At 38.1% G+C, this 16,489-nt stretch overlaps 1 protein-coding gene and 1 pseudogene across 1 annotated transcript; one reads left to right on the forward strand and one right to left on the reverse strand.

The window, feature by feature from the left end:
• Positions 1-5,728, reverse strand: part of LOC113563272 — a 9,237-nt pseudogene extending 3,509 nt beyond the window's left edge.
• A 3,460-nt stretch (positions 5,729-9,188) lies between these two features.
• On the forward strand, positions 9,189-10,793 carry LOC113563177 (proteasomal ubiquitin receptor ADRM1-like). The gene is made up of 4 exons (XM_026974482.1): positions 9,189-9,507; positions 9,710-9,826; positions 9,906-10,242; positions 10,301-10,793. The coding sequence occupies exons 1-4, from the start codon at positions 9,307-9,309 to the stop codon at positions 10,486-10,488; spliced, it is 843 nt and encodes a 280-aa protein (XP_026830283.1). The 5' UTR covers positions 9,189-9,306; the 3' UTR covers positions 10,489-10,793.
• Positions 10,794-16,489: the final 5,696 nt, after the last annotated feature.

The raw sequence follows: 16,489 nt of genomic DNA on the forward strand, positions 1-16,489 counted from the left end.
TTCGAGTCGCACCTACGCCAGAAGTGAACCGCCAGTTCGTCCCCGCCTTCAACTGTATCGGCTCCTACGATTAACATTTTTCACAAATATTAACACCGATAAATATTGTTTTCTTTGCTTTTGGTCTGTTTTTGAATTTCGCGCGTGTCGTCTCCGCGATTTCGCCGCACCTTGAGCGGGAAGAAGAGCGGGAACCAGCTGAACATGTCCGTACTGTACGTGCTCGGTTCTATGCTCAGCGCGATGTTCTTGTACAGGATCGCTGTGAAGTATCCCGAGAAGCCGTGCAACGAGCAGTTCTGCTCCACTGGAAACGTTATGGTCTCGTATCTCGAGTTATCGGCGACAGGGTCTGGAACGACGGACACGAGGACAACAAAAACTGTTAAAAAAATAAAATCTGGACGACTGATAAATATTACTGCTTGTACGAACCCGCGTTCGGATGCGTGAACGTGAACACCGGTCTCGGTTTCGCTATGTCGTACTTATTTTGTAGATGCACCACGTACAGCGCCTCGAAATGAGCCAGCGGATGCTTGTCCCTGTCTTTGAGCTGCTTCACTTCGTTGTACAACTTGGACGACTGCACGGGAGCGATGTACGAAGTGTACGATTGTGGTATGTTGATTCCGTCGTCTGGTCAATTCAAAACCAAAATCTTAGTCGATATTAATCACTGCAACCCGAGCAGTAACACCGCGCACGATGCGAACCTTTTAAGAACTTGACAACGTTATCTAAGCACTCCGGGACAACTCGTTGTCGCCGAAAGACCCGAGCAATTCGGAAACGATGATGTCGGCCTTCTCTGGGGATTCCAATCCCTCATGTCGCACGATACCACCGTGACTAAGTCCTTCCAAACGTCTCTCTGAATCGCCTCCAGGCTAGAAATGTAGAAAAAAATATAACGCGTTCATACTTGGACATAAAATTTTCCTTCGCGAGAGAGCTCTTACGTTATCACGGCATTCGGGTTCTTCTCCACCGCGTAGATCTTGATTTCCTGCTGGAGACGTTTCGCCAGCATTCAGCGACGCGGTCACGAGCGGTCCTCTTCCGGCGCCAACTACCATGATGATTCTAGAAATTTTTTGATTTTTATTCACGATTATTTACATTGTTTTTCTTTCAGAGGCGTTACATTTGCAATGCGACGCCACTTACATTTTCCTCTCTTCCTCGAGTTTGGAGACGGTCGTCTTGATGGCCTCGTAAATGGCGTTTTGGTACTCCCGATACTTGACGGGATCCTTCTCGAATATCTCGTAGGTCTGCGACTCAAGATTGTCGCTCAGAGGTTGCAGCGGGCACTGCAGGTAGTCTTCGTAGCCACGGGCGAATTTCTCCACCGTCCCGTTCGTCTGGCAGCTCTGAGAGAGGGAGAACGTTCTTTCAGTTGCCGTGAGACATTAATTTACTGTGCAGTTCCATCTTTACGGCTTTACCTTCCACAAGAAGTCGAGGTAATTGTGATAGTAACTAATACTTTGGTAACGCGTGGCACCCGTCAGGATAAATTGTATCTCTAACGCAGCGAATTTTTTCACTATCGCCTGATGCGCTTTACTTAATACTGGATATCCCTTTTTATTGGTCAGAAACAACGTGGTCGGCAATACCAGGCATCTCACTGGTTCCCCAAGCCATCTATCGATCTGGCATTTATATTCAAGATTTATTAGTATGTCGTATTAATTTGTTAGTAATTCGTTAAAATATTCAGTTTGCACAATTTACCTCCTCCAAGTCGGGCAGGTCGTGACTAACGATCACGCGATTCCGATCTTCTTGTTGAAATCGCATACCGCCCGAAATGTATTCCACCATTCCCACGGATTCTCGTCCACTCTTGGAGACTCTTCCGAGGCTCTGAAAGAGTAGCTCTGCCTAATCGGGTTTTCCATGGGCACTTGCACCCAAACCTGTGTACACAAGCAATAAAATGTCTTCGTAACGTCAAGCGATGTTGCATTCTGTAGTATAAATAAAGTATTTATTTATAAATAATATACATTGTCGCAATTACGTGCCTGGAAATTTATCAAGTTAAGGGGAAGCTGGAGTTCCTAGTAAACTATTTTTTCACTATAGCGATGTAATTGCAGTTTCGAAAATTCTCTTATTGCTTGTGCAGAATAAAAACTCCTTTTCCACAAATGAAGTATAGATAGAAAGAAAGCCCGCTCTACAGGACTTTATATTCAAAATGGAAAAAAGTTAGAAAAGCCAAATGCAAGTTTTTAACTTTTTTCCATTTTGAATATAAAGTCGTGTAGAGCGGACTTTCTTTCTATCTATACTTCATTTGTGGAAAAGGATTTTTTATTCTGTACAAGCAATAAAGAGAATTTTCGAAACTGCAATTACCATCGCTATAGTGAAAAAAAAGTTAAAAACTTGCATTTGTCTTTTCTAACTTTTTTCCATTTTGAATATAAAGTCCTGTAGAGTGGGCTTTCTTTCTACCTATACTTCATTTGTGGAAAAGGATTTTGTATTCTGCACAAGCAATAAAGAGAATTTTCGAAACTGCAATTACCATCGCTATAGTGAAAAAATAGTTCACTAGCAACTCCAGCTTCCCCTTAAGGGGATGCTTGTGCAGAATAAAAAATCCTTTTCCACAAATGAAGTATAAGTAGAAAGTCCGCTCTACAGGACTTTATATTCAAAATGGAAAAAAGTTAGAAAAGACAAATGCAAGTTTTTAACTTTTTTCCATTTTGAATATAAAGTCGTGTAGAGCGGGCTTTCTTTCTATCTATACTTCATTTGTGGAAAAGGATTTTTTATTCTGCACAAGCAATAAAGAGAATTTTCGAAACTGCAATTACCATCGCTATAGTGAAAAAAAAGTTAAAAACTTGCATTTGCCTTTCCTAACTTTTTTCCATTTTGAATATAAAGTCCTGTAGAGTGGGCTTTCTTTCTACCTATACTTCATTTGTGGAAAAGGATTTTGTATTCTGCACAAGCAATAAAGAGAATTTTCGAAACTGCAATTACCATCGCTATAGTGAAAAAAAAGTTAAAAACTTGCATTTGCCTTTCCTAACTTTTTTCCATTTTGAATATAAAGTCCTGTAGAGCGGACTTTCTTTCTACCTATACTTCATTTGTGGAAAAGGATTTTTTATTCTGCACAAGCAATAAAGAGAATTTCGAAACTGCAATTACCATCGCTATAGTGAAAAAAAAGTTAAAAACTTGCATTTGCCTTTCCTAACTTTTTTCCATTTTGAATATAAAGTCCTGTAGAGCGGACTTTCTTTCTACCTATACTTCATTTGTGGAAAAGGATTTTTTATTCTGCACAAGCAATAAAGAGAATTTTCGAAACTGCAATTACCATCGCTATAGTGAAAAAAGTTAAAAACTTGCATTTGCCTTTCCTAACTTTTTTCCATTTTGAATATAAAGTCCTGTAGAGCGGACTTTCTTTCTACCTATACTTCATTTGTGGAAAAGGATTTTTTATTCTGCACAAGCAATAAAGAGAATTTTCGAAACTGCAATTACCATCGCTATAGTGAAAAAATAGTTAAAAACTTGCATTTGCCTTTCCTAACTTTTTTCCATTTTGAATATAAAGTCCTGTAGAGCGGACTTTCTTTCTATCTATACTTCATTTGTGGAAAAGGATTTTTTATTCTGTACAAGCAATAAAGAGAATTTTCGAAACTGCAATTACCATCGCTATAGTGAAAAAATAGTTCACTAGCAACTCCAGCTTCCCCTTAAGGGGATGCTTGTGCAGAATAAAAAATCCTTTTCCACAAATGAAGTATAAGTAGAAAGTCCGCTCTACAGGACTTTATATTCAAAATGGAAAAAAGTTAGAAAAGACAAATGCAAGTTTTTAACTTTTTTCCATTTTGAATATAAAGTCGTGTAGAGCGGACTTTCTTTCTACCTATACTTCATTTGTGGAAAAGGATTTTTTATTCTGCACAAGCAATAAAGAGAATTTTCGAAACTGCAATTACCATCGCTATAGTGAAAAAAAAGTTAAAAACTTGCATTTGTCTTTTCTAACTTTTTTCCATTTTGAATATAAAGTCCTGTAGAGTGGGCTTTCTTTCTACCTATACTTCATTTGTGGAAAAGGATTTTTTATTCTGCACAAGCAATAAAGAGAATTTTCGAAACTGCAATTACCATCGCTATAGTGAAAAAAAAGTTAAAAACTTGCATTTGCCTTTCCTAACTTTTTTCCATTTTGAATATAAAGTCCTGTAGAGTGGGCTTTCTTTCTACCTATACTTCATTTGTGGAAAAGGATTTTTTATTCTGCACAAGCAATAAAGAGAATTTTCGAAACTGCAATTACCATCGCTATAGTGAAAAAAAAGTTAAAAACTTGCATTTGCCTTTCCTAACTTTTTTCCATTTTGAATATAAAGTCCTGTAGAGCGGACTTTCTTTCTACCTATACTTCATTTGTGGAAAAGGATTTTTTATTCTGCACAAGCAATAAAGAGAATTTTCGAAACTGCAATTACCATCGCTATAGTGAAAAAAAAGTTAAAAACTTGCATTTGCCTTTCCTAACTTTTTTCCATTTTGAATATAAAGTCCTGTAGAGCGGACTTTCTTTCTACCTATACTTCATTTGTGGAAAAGGATTTTTTATTCTGCACAAGCAATAAAGAGAATTTTCGAAACTGCAATTACCATCGCTATAGTGAAAAAATAGTTCACTAGCAACTCCATCTTCCCCTTAAGAATTAATTGTAACAGTTACCTGAAAGACGCAGTTGTTGTTGGATACTTTATCGTAAATAATTCTTGCAAGATTTATATTTTCGTTTGCCGCATTTCTCAATTTTAAGGTCACCGCTGACAAACCGAAGTGACTGGCCAAGCTCAATTCTTGGGTCAGCGTCTTCTCGCTATTTTTTCTAACAACTGGATCAGTCGAGTCTACATTGATGAATGGCGAAACCTTGCCAATTATTAAATTACTCCATTCTGGAAAACAATATTATTGCAGCTGGTCGATTTACCGTTTTTTTAAATGCATTCGCACGAGATACGATGGAATTTTATATCTAATTTGTACCTGAACTATTTAAAATTAAGTCGGGTCTAGTAAAGGGCCCCCGACGATTTTTAGCAGGACCAGAGATGAATTCCCTTTTGTACAAGGGATGAACCAAGGGGACGCACACGAAATCATACCTAAAAGCAGGAATAAAAGGGTAAATGCGGATACCATGAAATAAATGTTCGAGAACTCGATAGGTAAATTGCAATCGAAATTAATAGAATCCTCCATAGATGACTTACCTCGAATCATTCGCGTACGCCAAGCAACTATTCAGATTTGCTGCAGAGCAAAAATCCAAGCCGCAAGATACTGGTCGCGGATTAGTCATTGTAATATTTCGATATTATATTATTAATATATGTACAGTTAATTTATGTAAAGTTGATTTCAACTCCAGTTATGCATCGTCGTGTATCAAATGATCTGTAAAATCGAAGCCGGCAACATAGAGATCCGTGATCTCTCACAATTAAATGTAATAATCAGTCAAAAAAGTGTCTATAAAATTCTAACGCTAATTTAACAAACACCGTGTCCTTTTTTTAGCTTAGCGACGACACAATAGCGCAAGTAATTAATAAATAATATTTGATGCTGAAGAATACACGTGACGCTGCACACCGTACCTTACACAAATTTGTCGCTACCATAAAGAACGTCGTGAGTATACGAGTATTCTTCGCTCTCAACATAATTCTGCCGGCATTTTTGATGTTTGGACAAATCGACGTGCGTACGGAGATCGTCCAATGGCGTCGTCTGAATCTCCTCTCACTTAAAGTCACTAGATTGATAAAGTACCGCAATCCGTGGTAAAATACGTGGAATAAAAATGGCGTTGGAAGTGTACTTAGTGCAAACATGCAACTTATCAACACACTAAGTGCAATTCTACGAAGCAGCGTTGCGTTGTATCTCCATTGAGAAGGTTACATATTGTGATAGATTTGAAGAGAACATATTGTGATGAAAACACCGTGTAGTTAGAATTAAAATGGCGGATGATTGCGGTACTTTATCTATCTAGTGACTTTACTCTCACTCTCTTTCTCGCTCTTCTTTCTTTCGTTTAGCGTCATTCGAAGCTCGCAAATGGAAATTGTATTGTCTAAAAATAAATTTTTTTTTAAAGCAATTTATTTAAATGAATTATTTCAATTATGAATTACTCGGAATAAAGTACTTATATTACTAACACTGAATATTAATAAAACGAGAAAAAGAATTATATTACTTAAAACAAAGTGAGCCCAATCCGCAGTATTATTTACAGGCGAAACGTTTTATCGATCCGTCGTTAAATCATGCTACTCGAAAATAAAAATTGCGTTTCCTCTAAGCCGTTGAGTCACACTTCTTCTTCTTCGTGTTAATGGCCGTTGAGTCACACTACTTAAAAATAAAAAATTGTGATCGAACCGACATCGAGTCGCACTACTACCTCCCTTTCGGACGACGACGATGGGGGTTCGTAGCGGATTTTTTCGGAACTAACTTTCGTCGAGCCAATTGGAAGTGCGGCCATGCGGCTTAGAGAGGGTCAAGGGAGAGTGTGGCCAATTAGCCGGAAGCCGCCATGTTGAGAACAATGAGATTGAATTAAGCGCGACTTTCGAAAGCGTATATGTATTGTAAATGCGAAAGAATGCAAAATGTTATATGTAAAGAAGTAATATAATCGTGTCAGTAACATTCTACTAAAGAGTAAATATTATACATGTTAATACTTAACCTCCAAATATTAGAGAAAATCCTTGAATAGAATATGCATGATCTTTATCCATCGAATCGTGTCCATAATGAAATAAATCGTCACGTATCTCTTTAAATATAGACAATGTGTCAATACTACAGATTCTCTAATGATGCTTTTACTATTTGGAAGGAATATGTAGTGATGAAAAGATTATATTTTGCAATTTATTATTTACTAGCATCCCCCGTCCCGGCTTCGCCCGCGATATTTATGTGTAGAATTAAATAAAAATACATTTTACACATTCTCACCCGTTAGGGGTGGAATTTCGAAAAACCCTCCCTTAGTGAGCACTTACGTGATAGTAGGAATATACCCTTAAAATTTCAAGTTAATAGGTGCAGTGGTTCGGGCTGCACGTTGATGAGTCAGTGAGTGAGTGGTATTTGGCTTATATACAGGGTGTCTCGGGTTTTAACCGACAAACTGCGGGAGCATATTCTACTAGTGGAAATAAGAAAAAATTCTTATATCGAGTTTGCTTAGAAATGCTTTATTACAAAGTTATAAACCAATATTGAAAAGAAATATGAGATAAGTAACAACGGAACATAGTGCAGAATTTGCAAGGTCGAAGATGTTCACATGTATTCATGTTCACTATGTTGAAACGATTCAGTATGATTGTTACTTTCACAACAGTAGTCGTTAGATTTCAATCGTCGTGTCAACTAGCAATTACTATCAGAATGCCAAAAGTGTTTTCAAATGAGGAATACACTGATATTCATTTCGTGTACGGATTCTGTCACGGAAATGCACGAGCTGCCGTACGAGAGTGTCAACGTAGATTTCCTAACAGGAGAGTACCAGATAGTTCTGTGTTTAGTAATACCCATTTGCAATTACGTAATTTGGGTTCATTTCGACCTATGAATGAATATGATGATGTTCGTTCAGCTCTAAGACACCGACGACGCTCGGAAAGAATCTTAAATCTTCGCCAAAACAGCTGGATACAGTTAGGCGGTTGTCCATCGCACTATGCTAGACAAGTTAGAAACTGGTTAGACGAACATTACGCTCATAGGTGGATTGGTCGAGGAGGACCGGTTTTCTGGCCTCCAAGATCGCCCGATTTAACGTCTCTTGATTTTTATTTATGGGCAACTTTAAAAAATAAAGTTCACAGTACAGAAGTAATCTCGTTTGAAGATTTAAAGCAACGAATTACTAATTCAGTTACTGAGATGCAACAAAATTTTCAGGAATGTCGTACTGTAACAAATTCTGTACTACGTCGATGTCTAGCTTGTATCGATGCGCAAGGACAACATTTTGAAATGCGTCACTAAATCATTGCGTAGATAATTTTTATTTTGGTGAAAAAATCCGTTGTTACTTATCTCATATTTCTTTTCAATATTGGTTTATAACTTTGTAATAAAGCATTTCTAAGCAAACTCGATATAAGAATTTTTTCTTATTTCCACTAGTAGAATATGCTCCCGCAGTTTGCCGGTTAAAACCCGGGATACCCTGTATATATATATATAGATATAGATTTTAGAAATTTAATTTAAAATATGCTACATATATTTTCCAACAAATGCAAATAACACGGTAACAGATTATACTTTATAAAATATATGCACTCTTATAAAAAAACTCTTATAACATCTCTTATAAAAAACAAAATCAAATACAATTGTACTTTACTTAAGTAACATAAAGGAACGAACAGATTATAATTCTCAAAACATATGTAACTCTTATTTTGTACGGATATGCATTGCCATCGTCTTGCTAGAATAATTATTATTAATATTAACTGTCAAAATAATATAAAATACCATTTCATAAAAGTTATGTTTACTTTTACAGTTAACCTTTTATTTGTTTGTCTTTTAGTAAACAATTTTCTAACATTTCATTAATATTAAATAGATCGAACCGAATATTTACCTGTCAAATAGCATAGAGAACCATTGCGCACATACAAATGTATATCTATATATATGAAAATAGCGGAAGTGTTCTCAATATGGCGGAGCCAATCAGCGATGAGTCCCTACATCGGTCACACTCTCCCTTGACCCTCTCTAATGCGGCTTAAAGTCACTAGATAGATAAAGTACCGCAATCGTCCGCCATTTTAATTCCAACTACACGGTGTTTTCATCACAATATGTTCTCTTCACATCTATCACAATATGTAACCTTCTCAATGGAGATACAACGCAACGCTGCTTCGTAGAATTGCACTTAGTGTGTTGATAAGTTGCATGTTTGCACTAAGTACACTTCCAACGCCATTTTTATTCCACGTATTTTACCACGGATTGCGGTACTTTATCAATCTAGTGACTTTAATGCGGCTGGCATAGTGACGCCATCTATCGGAATTTATCGGAACTCTTTGTTAAATACTTTCTTCTTCTTGCCCCGCCATCTTTAAGTGCACTGTCATCGGCACGACTAGCAAGCGGGCTGAAGAGACCGTCTCGTTGCACGTTGTTACACATTGAACAGCGATTAATTTGTATCGACGAACATGTCGAGCGGTGCGCTCTTCGGTAACAATGCGTCGCGCGGCGCCTCGAAAAATCTGGTGGAGTTCAAGGCCGGCAAGATGACCGTGAAGGGGAAGATGGTTTACCCCGACACACGGAAGGGCCAGCTGTACGTCTATCAGTCCGACGATTCGTTAATGCACTTTTGTTGGAAGGATCGCACCTCCGGAGTGGTCGAAGATGTACGATAATCGTTTCCCTTTTAAATGGATTTCTAGAAAGAATTTTTGTGTAGGAAGGGTCAGGAAATTGCGCCTTTTGTGATTTGGTTTCATCTTGTATGCTCCAAATCTGCTGCTCCTAATTGCATTTTGCCATGTCTAGGTATACAGATCTGAGTGTAGGATGCATCTATTGTTTACACGTGTCAAATGCGTTTTTCAGGATTTGATTATCTTCCCCGATGACTGCGAGTTCAAGCATGTTCCCCAGTGCAAGACTGGCAGAGTATATCTCTTACGATTTAAGTCGTCGAGTAAGAAGTTCTTCTTCTGGCTCCAGGTGAAAACAATAATCACGTAGTATGAGGACATACTTAAGGTTGCGTTAAATATAAACTTGCGAAGTTTCTCTCCTGCAGGATCTCAAAACGGACAAGGACGAGGAACACTGTAGAAAGATCAACGATGTATTGAATAACCCGCCGACTCCTGGTTCTCAAAGGAGCGGTGGTGCCAATGCTGAGGGTGATCTCCAAAATTTGTTGAATAACATGTCGCAACAGCAGCTCATACAGTTGTTCGGCGGTGTTGGACAGATCGGTGGTCTTGGAAGCTTGCTCGGTACGATGAATAGACCGCACGGCGTTCAGAGTACAAGAGCGTCCACGACGACGTCATCGAGCCCGGCGACTACGAATGTGGCTAGACCGCCGCATTCGTTGACTCCTGGACCCAATGCAGACTCCAAGACCTCGAGTGAGTTGAATCTGCTCGCCAAATATTTTGCGGCACGTGCTGATGGTGTGTTATTTAGGTAATAATAAATCGTCATCAAGAACACCGGCTCCGTCCACACCGACCACCACGACAACCACAGCTCCAAACAATCGGATACAGCTTAGCGACCTGCAGAACTTCCTGTCGGAAATACCGACGCCACCTCAGGCAGAGCCTGCTGTCCAGGTAATATCATCTATTTTTCAATATTTATTATTGGATTAATATAAATTTCTATATACATAAAGTTTCTCTTTTTGACTCCGATTGAGAGACAATCAGCATCGAAAGTTTATTAACAGACAATTGGGTGATACTGTATCGCGTACAGATTATAAGGTGCAATGTACTATTTTCCATAATGTATCATAATTTGGGGATGTGATGTGGATGGGGTCAATTCCGAATTATAGCACGTACAATCCTTTGATAGCAGATATATTAGGAGTGTGATTTAGTTTTAAGGGTTTTGCAACAGATGGCTGTAGTGTCAGTTTGTTCCAATAGCTGTTTTCGATAACAGTGTTGACATTATCCATGACATTTAGTAGCATTATAGCAATAGATGCAATAACAGTCGTGTTTATATCATCGTAAAAATGCAACTTCCGAAAGCTCTTTAGCATTTTCGACATGCGTTGCTTTTGTTTTTTAATCAAAAGAAAACTGCGGCTGAGGTCATACAATTCTTGTGGAAACTTATGGTGATTCTGCCCCATCAATTAAGGACAAAGAACGCTCGGGACAACCAAGAGAGCTTGAAAATGCAGATTTGCGAGCATTATTGGACGAAAATCCAACACGATCCACTTCAGAACTTGCCAGAGCATTAAATGTTGATCGTACAACAGTTACCAAACATTTACATGAAATGGGAAAAATTCAGAAGGAAGGGAAATGGGCTCGACATCAATTATCGGAAAGTGCCATTTGAACATTTGCATTTCGTTGATCGCCAGGCAAAAAAAGAAGAGTCTTGTCTCGGATTGTTACTGGGGATGAAAAGTGGATCTATTTTGATAATCCGAAACGCGGAAAATCATGGGTGGATCCAGGCGAACCATCAACATCCACTCCGAGACGCAATATTCACGGTTGAAAAGTAATGCTCTGTATTTGGTGGGATAGTGTACTATGAGCTGTTAAATCCGCACGAGACTGTCACGACTGATCGTTATCGACACCAATTGTACAAGTTGAAGCAAGCATTGGACGAAAAACGAGCACCAATTGCGAGTAAACGACGGAAAGTGATTCTTCTTCGTGACAACGCTCGACCTCACGTTGCGTTGTCAGTGAAACAAACACTATTAGAGCTTGAATGGGAAGTCTTCTCCGGACATTGTTCCATGCGATTATTATTTGTTCCGGTCGATGCAACACGCTTTAGAGGATACACACTTTGATAATTTCGAAGAAGTGCGAAAATTCGTCGACGAATGGATCGACTCAAAAGAAGAGTCATTTGATCGTGGTGGAATCCATCCCTTGCCAGAAAGATGGGAAAAGGTTATAGAAAACGAAGGAAAATATTTTGATTAAGGTATTCAGTCATTATCATATTTAAATACATGCGTTTTTGAGCAAAAAAACCCTCAAAACTAAATCACACCCCTAATAGTTTTGAGGGTTTTGCAACAGATGGCTGTAGTGTCAGTTTGTTCCAATAGCTGTTTTCGATAACAGTGTTGACATTATCCATGACATTTAGTAGCATTATAGCAATAGATGCAATAACAGTCGTGTTTATATCATCGTAAAAATGCAACTTCCGAAAGCTCTTTAGCATTTTCGACATGCGTTGCTTTTGTTTTTTAATCAAAAGAAAACTGCGGCTGACGGTTATAGAATTCTTGTGGAAACTTATGGTGACGCAGAATCACCATCAATTAAGACGTGTGGAGGACAAAGAACGCTCGGGACAACCAAGAAAGCTTGAAAATGCAGATTTGCGAGCATTATTGGACGAAAATCCAACACGATCCACTTCAGAACTTGCCAGAGCATTAATTGTTGATCGTACAACAGTTACAAACATTTACATGAAATGGGAAAAATTCAGAAAGAAGGGAAATGGGTTCGACATCAATTATCGGAAAGTGCCATTTGAACATTTGCATTTCGTTGATCGCCAGGCAAAAAAAGAAGAGTCTTTTGTCTCGGATTGTTACTGGGGATGAAAAGTGGATCTATTTTGATAATCCGAAACGCAGAAAATCATGGGTGGATCCAGGCGAACCATCAACATCCACTCCGAGACGCAATATTCACGGTTGAAAAGTAATGCTCTGTATTTGGTGGGATAGTGTACTATGAGCTGTTAAATCCGCATGAGACTGTCACGGCTGATCGTTATCGACACCAATTGTACAAGTTGAAGCAAGCATTGGACCAAAAACGACCACCAATTGCGAGTAAACGACGGAAAGTGATTCTTCTTCGTGACAACGCTCGACCTCACGTTGCGTTATCAGTGAACAAACACTATTAGAGCTTGAATGGCAAGTCTTCTCCGGACATTGCTCCATGCGATTATTATTTGTTCCGGTGATGCAACACGCTTTAGAGGATACACACTTTGATAATTTGAAGAAGTGCGAAAATTCGTCGACGAATGGATCAACTGAAAAGAAGAGTGATTTTATCGTGGTGGAATCCATCTCTTGCCAGAAAGATGGGAAAAAGTTATAGAAAACGAAGGAAAATATTTTGATTAAGGTATTCATTCATTATCATATTTAAATACATGCGTTTTTGAGCAAAAAAACCCTCAAAACTAAATCACACCCTAATAGTTTTGAGGTTTTGCAACAGATGGCTGTAGTGTCAGTTTGTTCCGATAGCTGTTTTCGATTAACAGTGTTGACATTATCCATGACATTTAGTAGCATATAGCAATAGATGCAATAACAGTCGTGTTTATATCATCGTAAAAATGCAACTTCCGAAAGCAGCATTTTCGACATGCGTTGCTTTTGTTTTCATATGTTCGTTTGCTCTTTTCGTGCTTGTATCGTGCGATGTAACATTCCAGGTTCGTAGTAAATAGCATTTTTATTTAGCAGCCTCAGTGAAATTTTAAACATTACGACATTTAAGAGAACGTTGTTGGAAAAGGAGTGTAAAGAAGAAATTCGATTATTCCAACTGTCATATCCAATGAAAGGCAGATTCGATTCGATGTGAATAATTAAATCGTAAAATTGTGAAGAAGAACAGTGCAGATAAGATAAAAATGAATTAATTAGCTCATTATTTGTATAATAATGTTATGAGGAAATGCATAGTTTTTTGTAACAATCAAATGTTAAGCCATGTGTGTTGATACTATGAAAACATGAAATTAATCTTGTAGTTTCAGTTTGTTATTACTTTTTACGTAGCTTAGAAATCCATAGCTAAATCATACCTATTATAGTCAATTGTAAAAATCTCTTGTTTTGCTCTGATATATTGGGTTGAAATCTGATACATCCTCTTTTGATGTTTAATCGCTGTAATGTTTCAACATCATGAGAAAATAAATAGTTCTTTTTCATTGTTCTAATCGAAATGGTGATTTACACAGATTTCCTTAGTAAGGTATAACTTTCACAAAATATTAGCAATAACTCTCTTGTACTAGTCACAGTATATAAATTTAATATATAATATATTGGGTTGGCCAAAACGTAATTGCGTTTTTTTTTTAATAATACTAAAAGGCGAATTTTTCAATGGGAAACAAAAACTTTATTAAAATAATATATGTCCATTTTGTTTGATTATCTTTTGCCATTTTTCAGGCAACTTCATGATTCGCGCTCAAAAAGGTTCTTATCTTTTTCAGCAAAAAACAATTCGCAACAGCGATTTCCAATATCCTCATCAGCAGTAAAGGTTTTACCATTCAAGGCGTTTTGGCCAAAGAACGAAACGAATGGTAATCTGATGGTGCCAGGTCTGGCGAATATGGTGGATGTGGGTAACACGTCCCAATCCAAGCTGCACATTTTTTCACGAGTGACCAAACTTGTACGTGGTCCTAGCGTTATCATGGTGAAACGCAACACCTTTGCGATTCACCAATTCTCGCGTTTCCGTTTGATGGCATCGTTTAATTTATCCAGTTGACGACAGTATACGTCTGAATTAAATGGTTTGATTCCTTGCAAGCAGCTCAAAATACACAATACCTTTAAAGTCCCACAGACTGAACAGCATAATCTTTCTTTGGTGAATATCTGCTTTTCAAGTGCTTTCAGCCGGTTCATGACGCGTTGCTCCACGATCTTTTTCGTTTGACGTTGTTGTAGACGATCCATTTTTCGTCCCCTGTTATACGTTTTTAAAATGGGTGCATTTTCTCGGTTCAAAAGAGAATCGCAGATGTCAATACGCACTTAGTGAGATGAAATTTCTTTGAGCTCATGTGGTACCCAACTATCGAGCTTACTAATGTATCCAAGTCGTTTTGAAATGGTTTTCAACACTCGATTTCGATAGTTAAGATTCTCAGCAATCTCTCGGGTCGTTAAACGCCGATTGGAATCGATCAGTGCCTTTATTTTGTCATCGTAATTTCGATTGGCCTTCCTGAGCGTGGTGCATCTTTCACATTAAATCGCAGATCGAAATTTAGTTAAACCAATTTTGACACTGCCGCAGTTTTAAAGCATCTTCGCCATATATTGGGTTGGCCAAAAAGTAATTGCGTTTTTTTTTATAAAATAAAAGGCGAATTTTTCATGGGAAACAAAAACTTTATTAAACAATATATTGTCCATTTTGTTTTTATCTTTTGCCATTTTTCAGACAACTTCATGATTCCGCGCTCAAAAAAGTTCTTATCTTTTCAGCAAAAAACAATTCCGAGAACGATTTGATATCCTCATCAACAGTAAAGGTTTTTACCATTCAAGGCGTTTTGCAAAGAACGAAACGAATGGTAATCTGATGGTGCCAAGGTCTGGCGATATGGTGATGGGTACACGTCCCATCCAAGCGTGCAACAATTTTTCACGAGTGACCAAACTTGTACGTGGTCTAGCGTTATCATGGTGAAACGCAACACCTTTGCGATTCACCAATTCTCGACGTTTCTGTTTGATGGCGTCATTTAATTTATCCAGTTGACGACAGTATACGTCTGAATTAATGGTTTGATTCCTTGCAAGCAGCTCAAATACACAATACCTTTAAAGTCCCACCAGACTGACAGCATAATCTTTCTTTGGTGAATATCTGCTTTTAAGTGCTTTCAGCGGTTCATGACGCTTGCTCCACGATCTTTTTCGTTTGACGTTGTTGTAGACGATCCATTTTTCGTCGCCCTGTTATACGTTTCAAAAATGGATCCAATTTCCTGCAGGTTTCAAAAGGAATCGCAGATGTCAATACGCTTAGTGAGATGAATTTCTTTGAGCTCATGTGGTACCCAAATATCGAGCTTACTAATGTATCCAAGTCGTTTTTGATGGTTTTCAACACTCGTTTCGATTTGTTAAGATTCTCAGCAATCTCTCGGTCGTTAAACGCCGATTGGAATCGATCAGTGCCTTTATTTTGTATCGTCAATTTCGATTGGCATTCCTGAGCGTGGTGCATGCTTTCACATTAAAATCTGCAGATCGAAATTTAGTAAACCAATTTTGACACTGCCGCAGTTTTAAAGCATCTTCGCCATATATTGGGTTGGCCAAAAAGTAATTGCGTTTTTTTTATATAAATAAAAGGCGAATTTTTCATGGGAAAACAAACTTTATAACAATATATTGTCCATTTTGTTTGATTATCTTTTGCCATTTTTCAGCAACTTCATGATTCCGCGCTCAAAAGTATTATCTTTTTCAGCAAAAAACAATTCCAACAACGATTTGATATCCTCATCAGCAGTAAAGGTTTTACCATTCAAGGCGTTTTGCAAGAACGAAACGAATGGTAATCTGATGGTGCCAGGTCTGGCGAATATGGTGGATGTGGTAACACGTCCCATCCAAGCTGGCAACATTTTTCACGAGTGACCAAACTTGTACGTGGTCCTAGCGTTATCAAGGGTGAACGCAAGCACCTTTGCGATTCACCAATTCTCGACGTTTCTGTTTGATGGCATCATTTAATTTATCCAGTTGACGACAGTATATCTGAATTAATGGTTTGATTCCTTGCAGCAACTCAAAACACACAATCCTTTAAAGCCCACCAGACTGACAGCATAATCTTTCTTTGGTGAATATCTGCTTTTCAG

This window comes from Ooceraea biroi, chromosome 13 (assembly GCF_003672135.1).
Source record: "Ooceraea biroi isolate clonal line C1 chromosome 13, Obir_v5.4, whole genome shotgun sequence".
Taxonomy (NCBI): domain Eukaryota; kingdom Metazoa; phylum Arthropoda; class Insecta; order Hymenoptera; family Formicidae; genus Ooceraea; species Ooceraea biroi.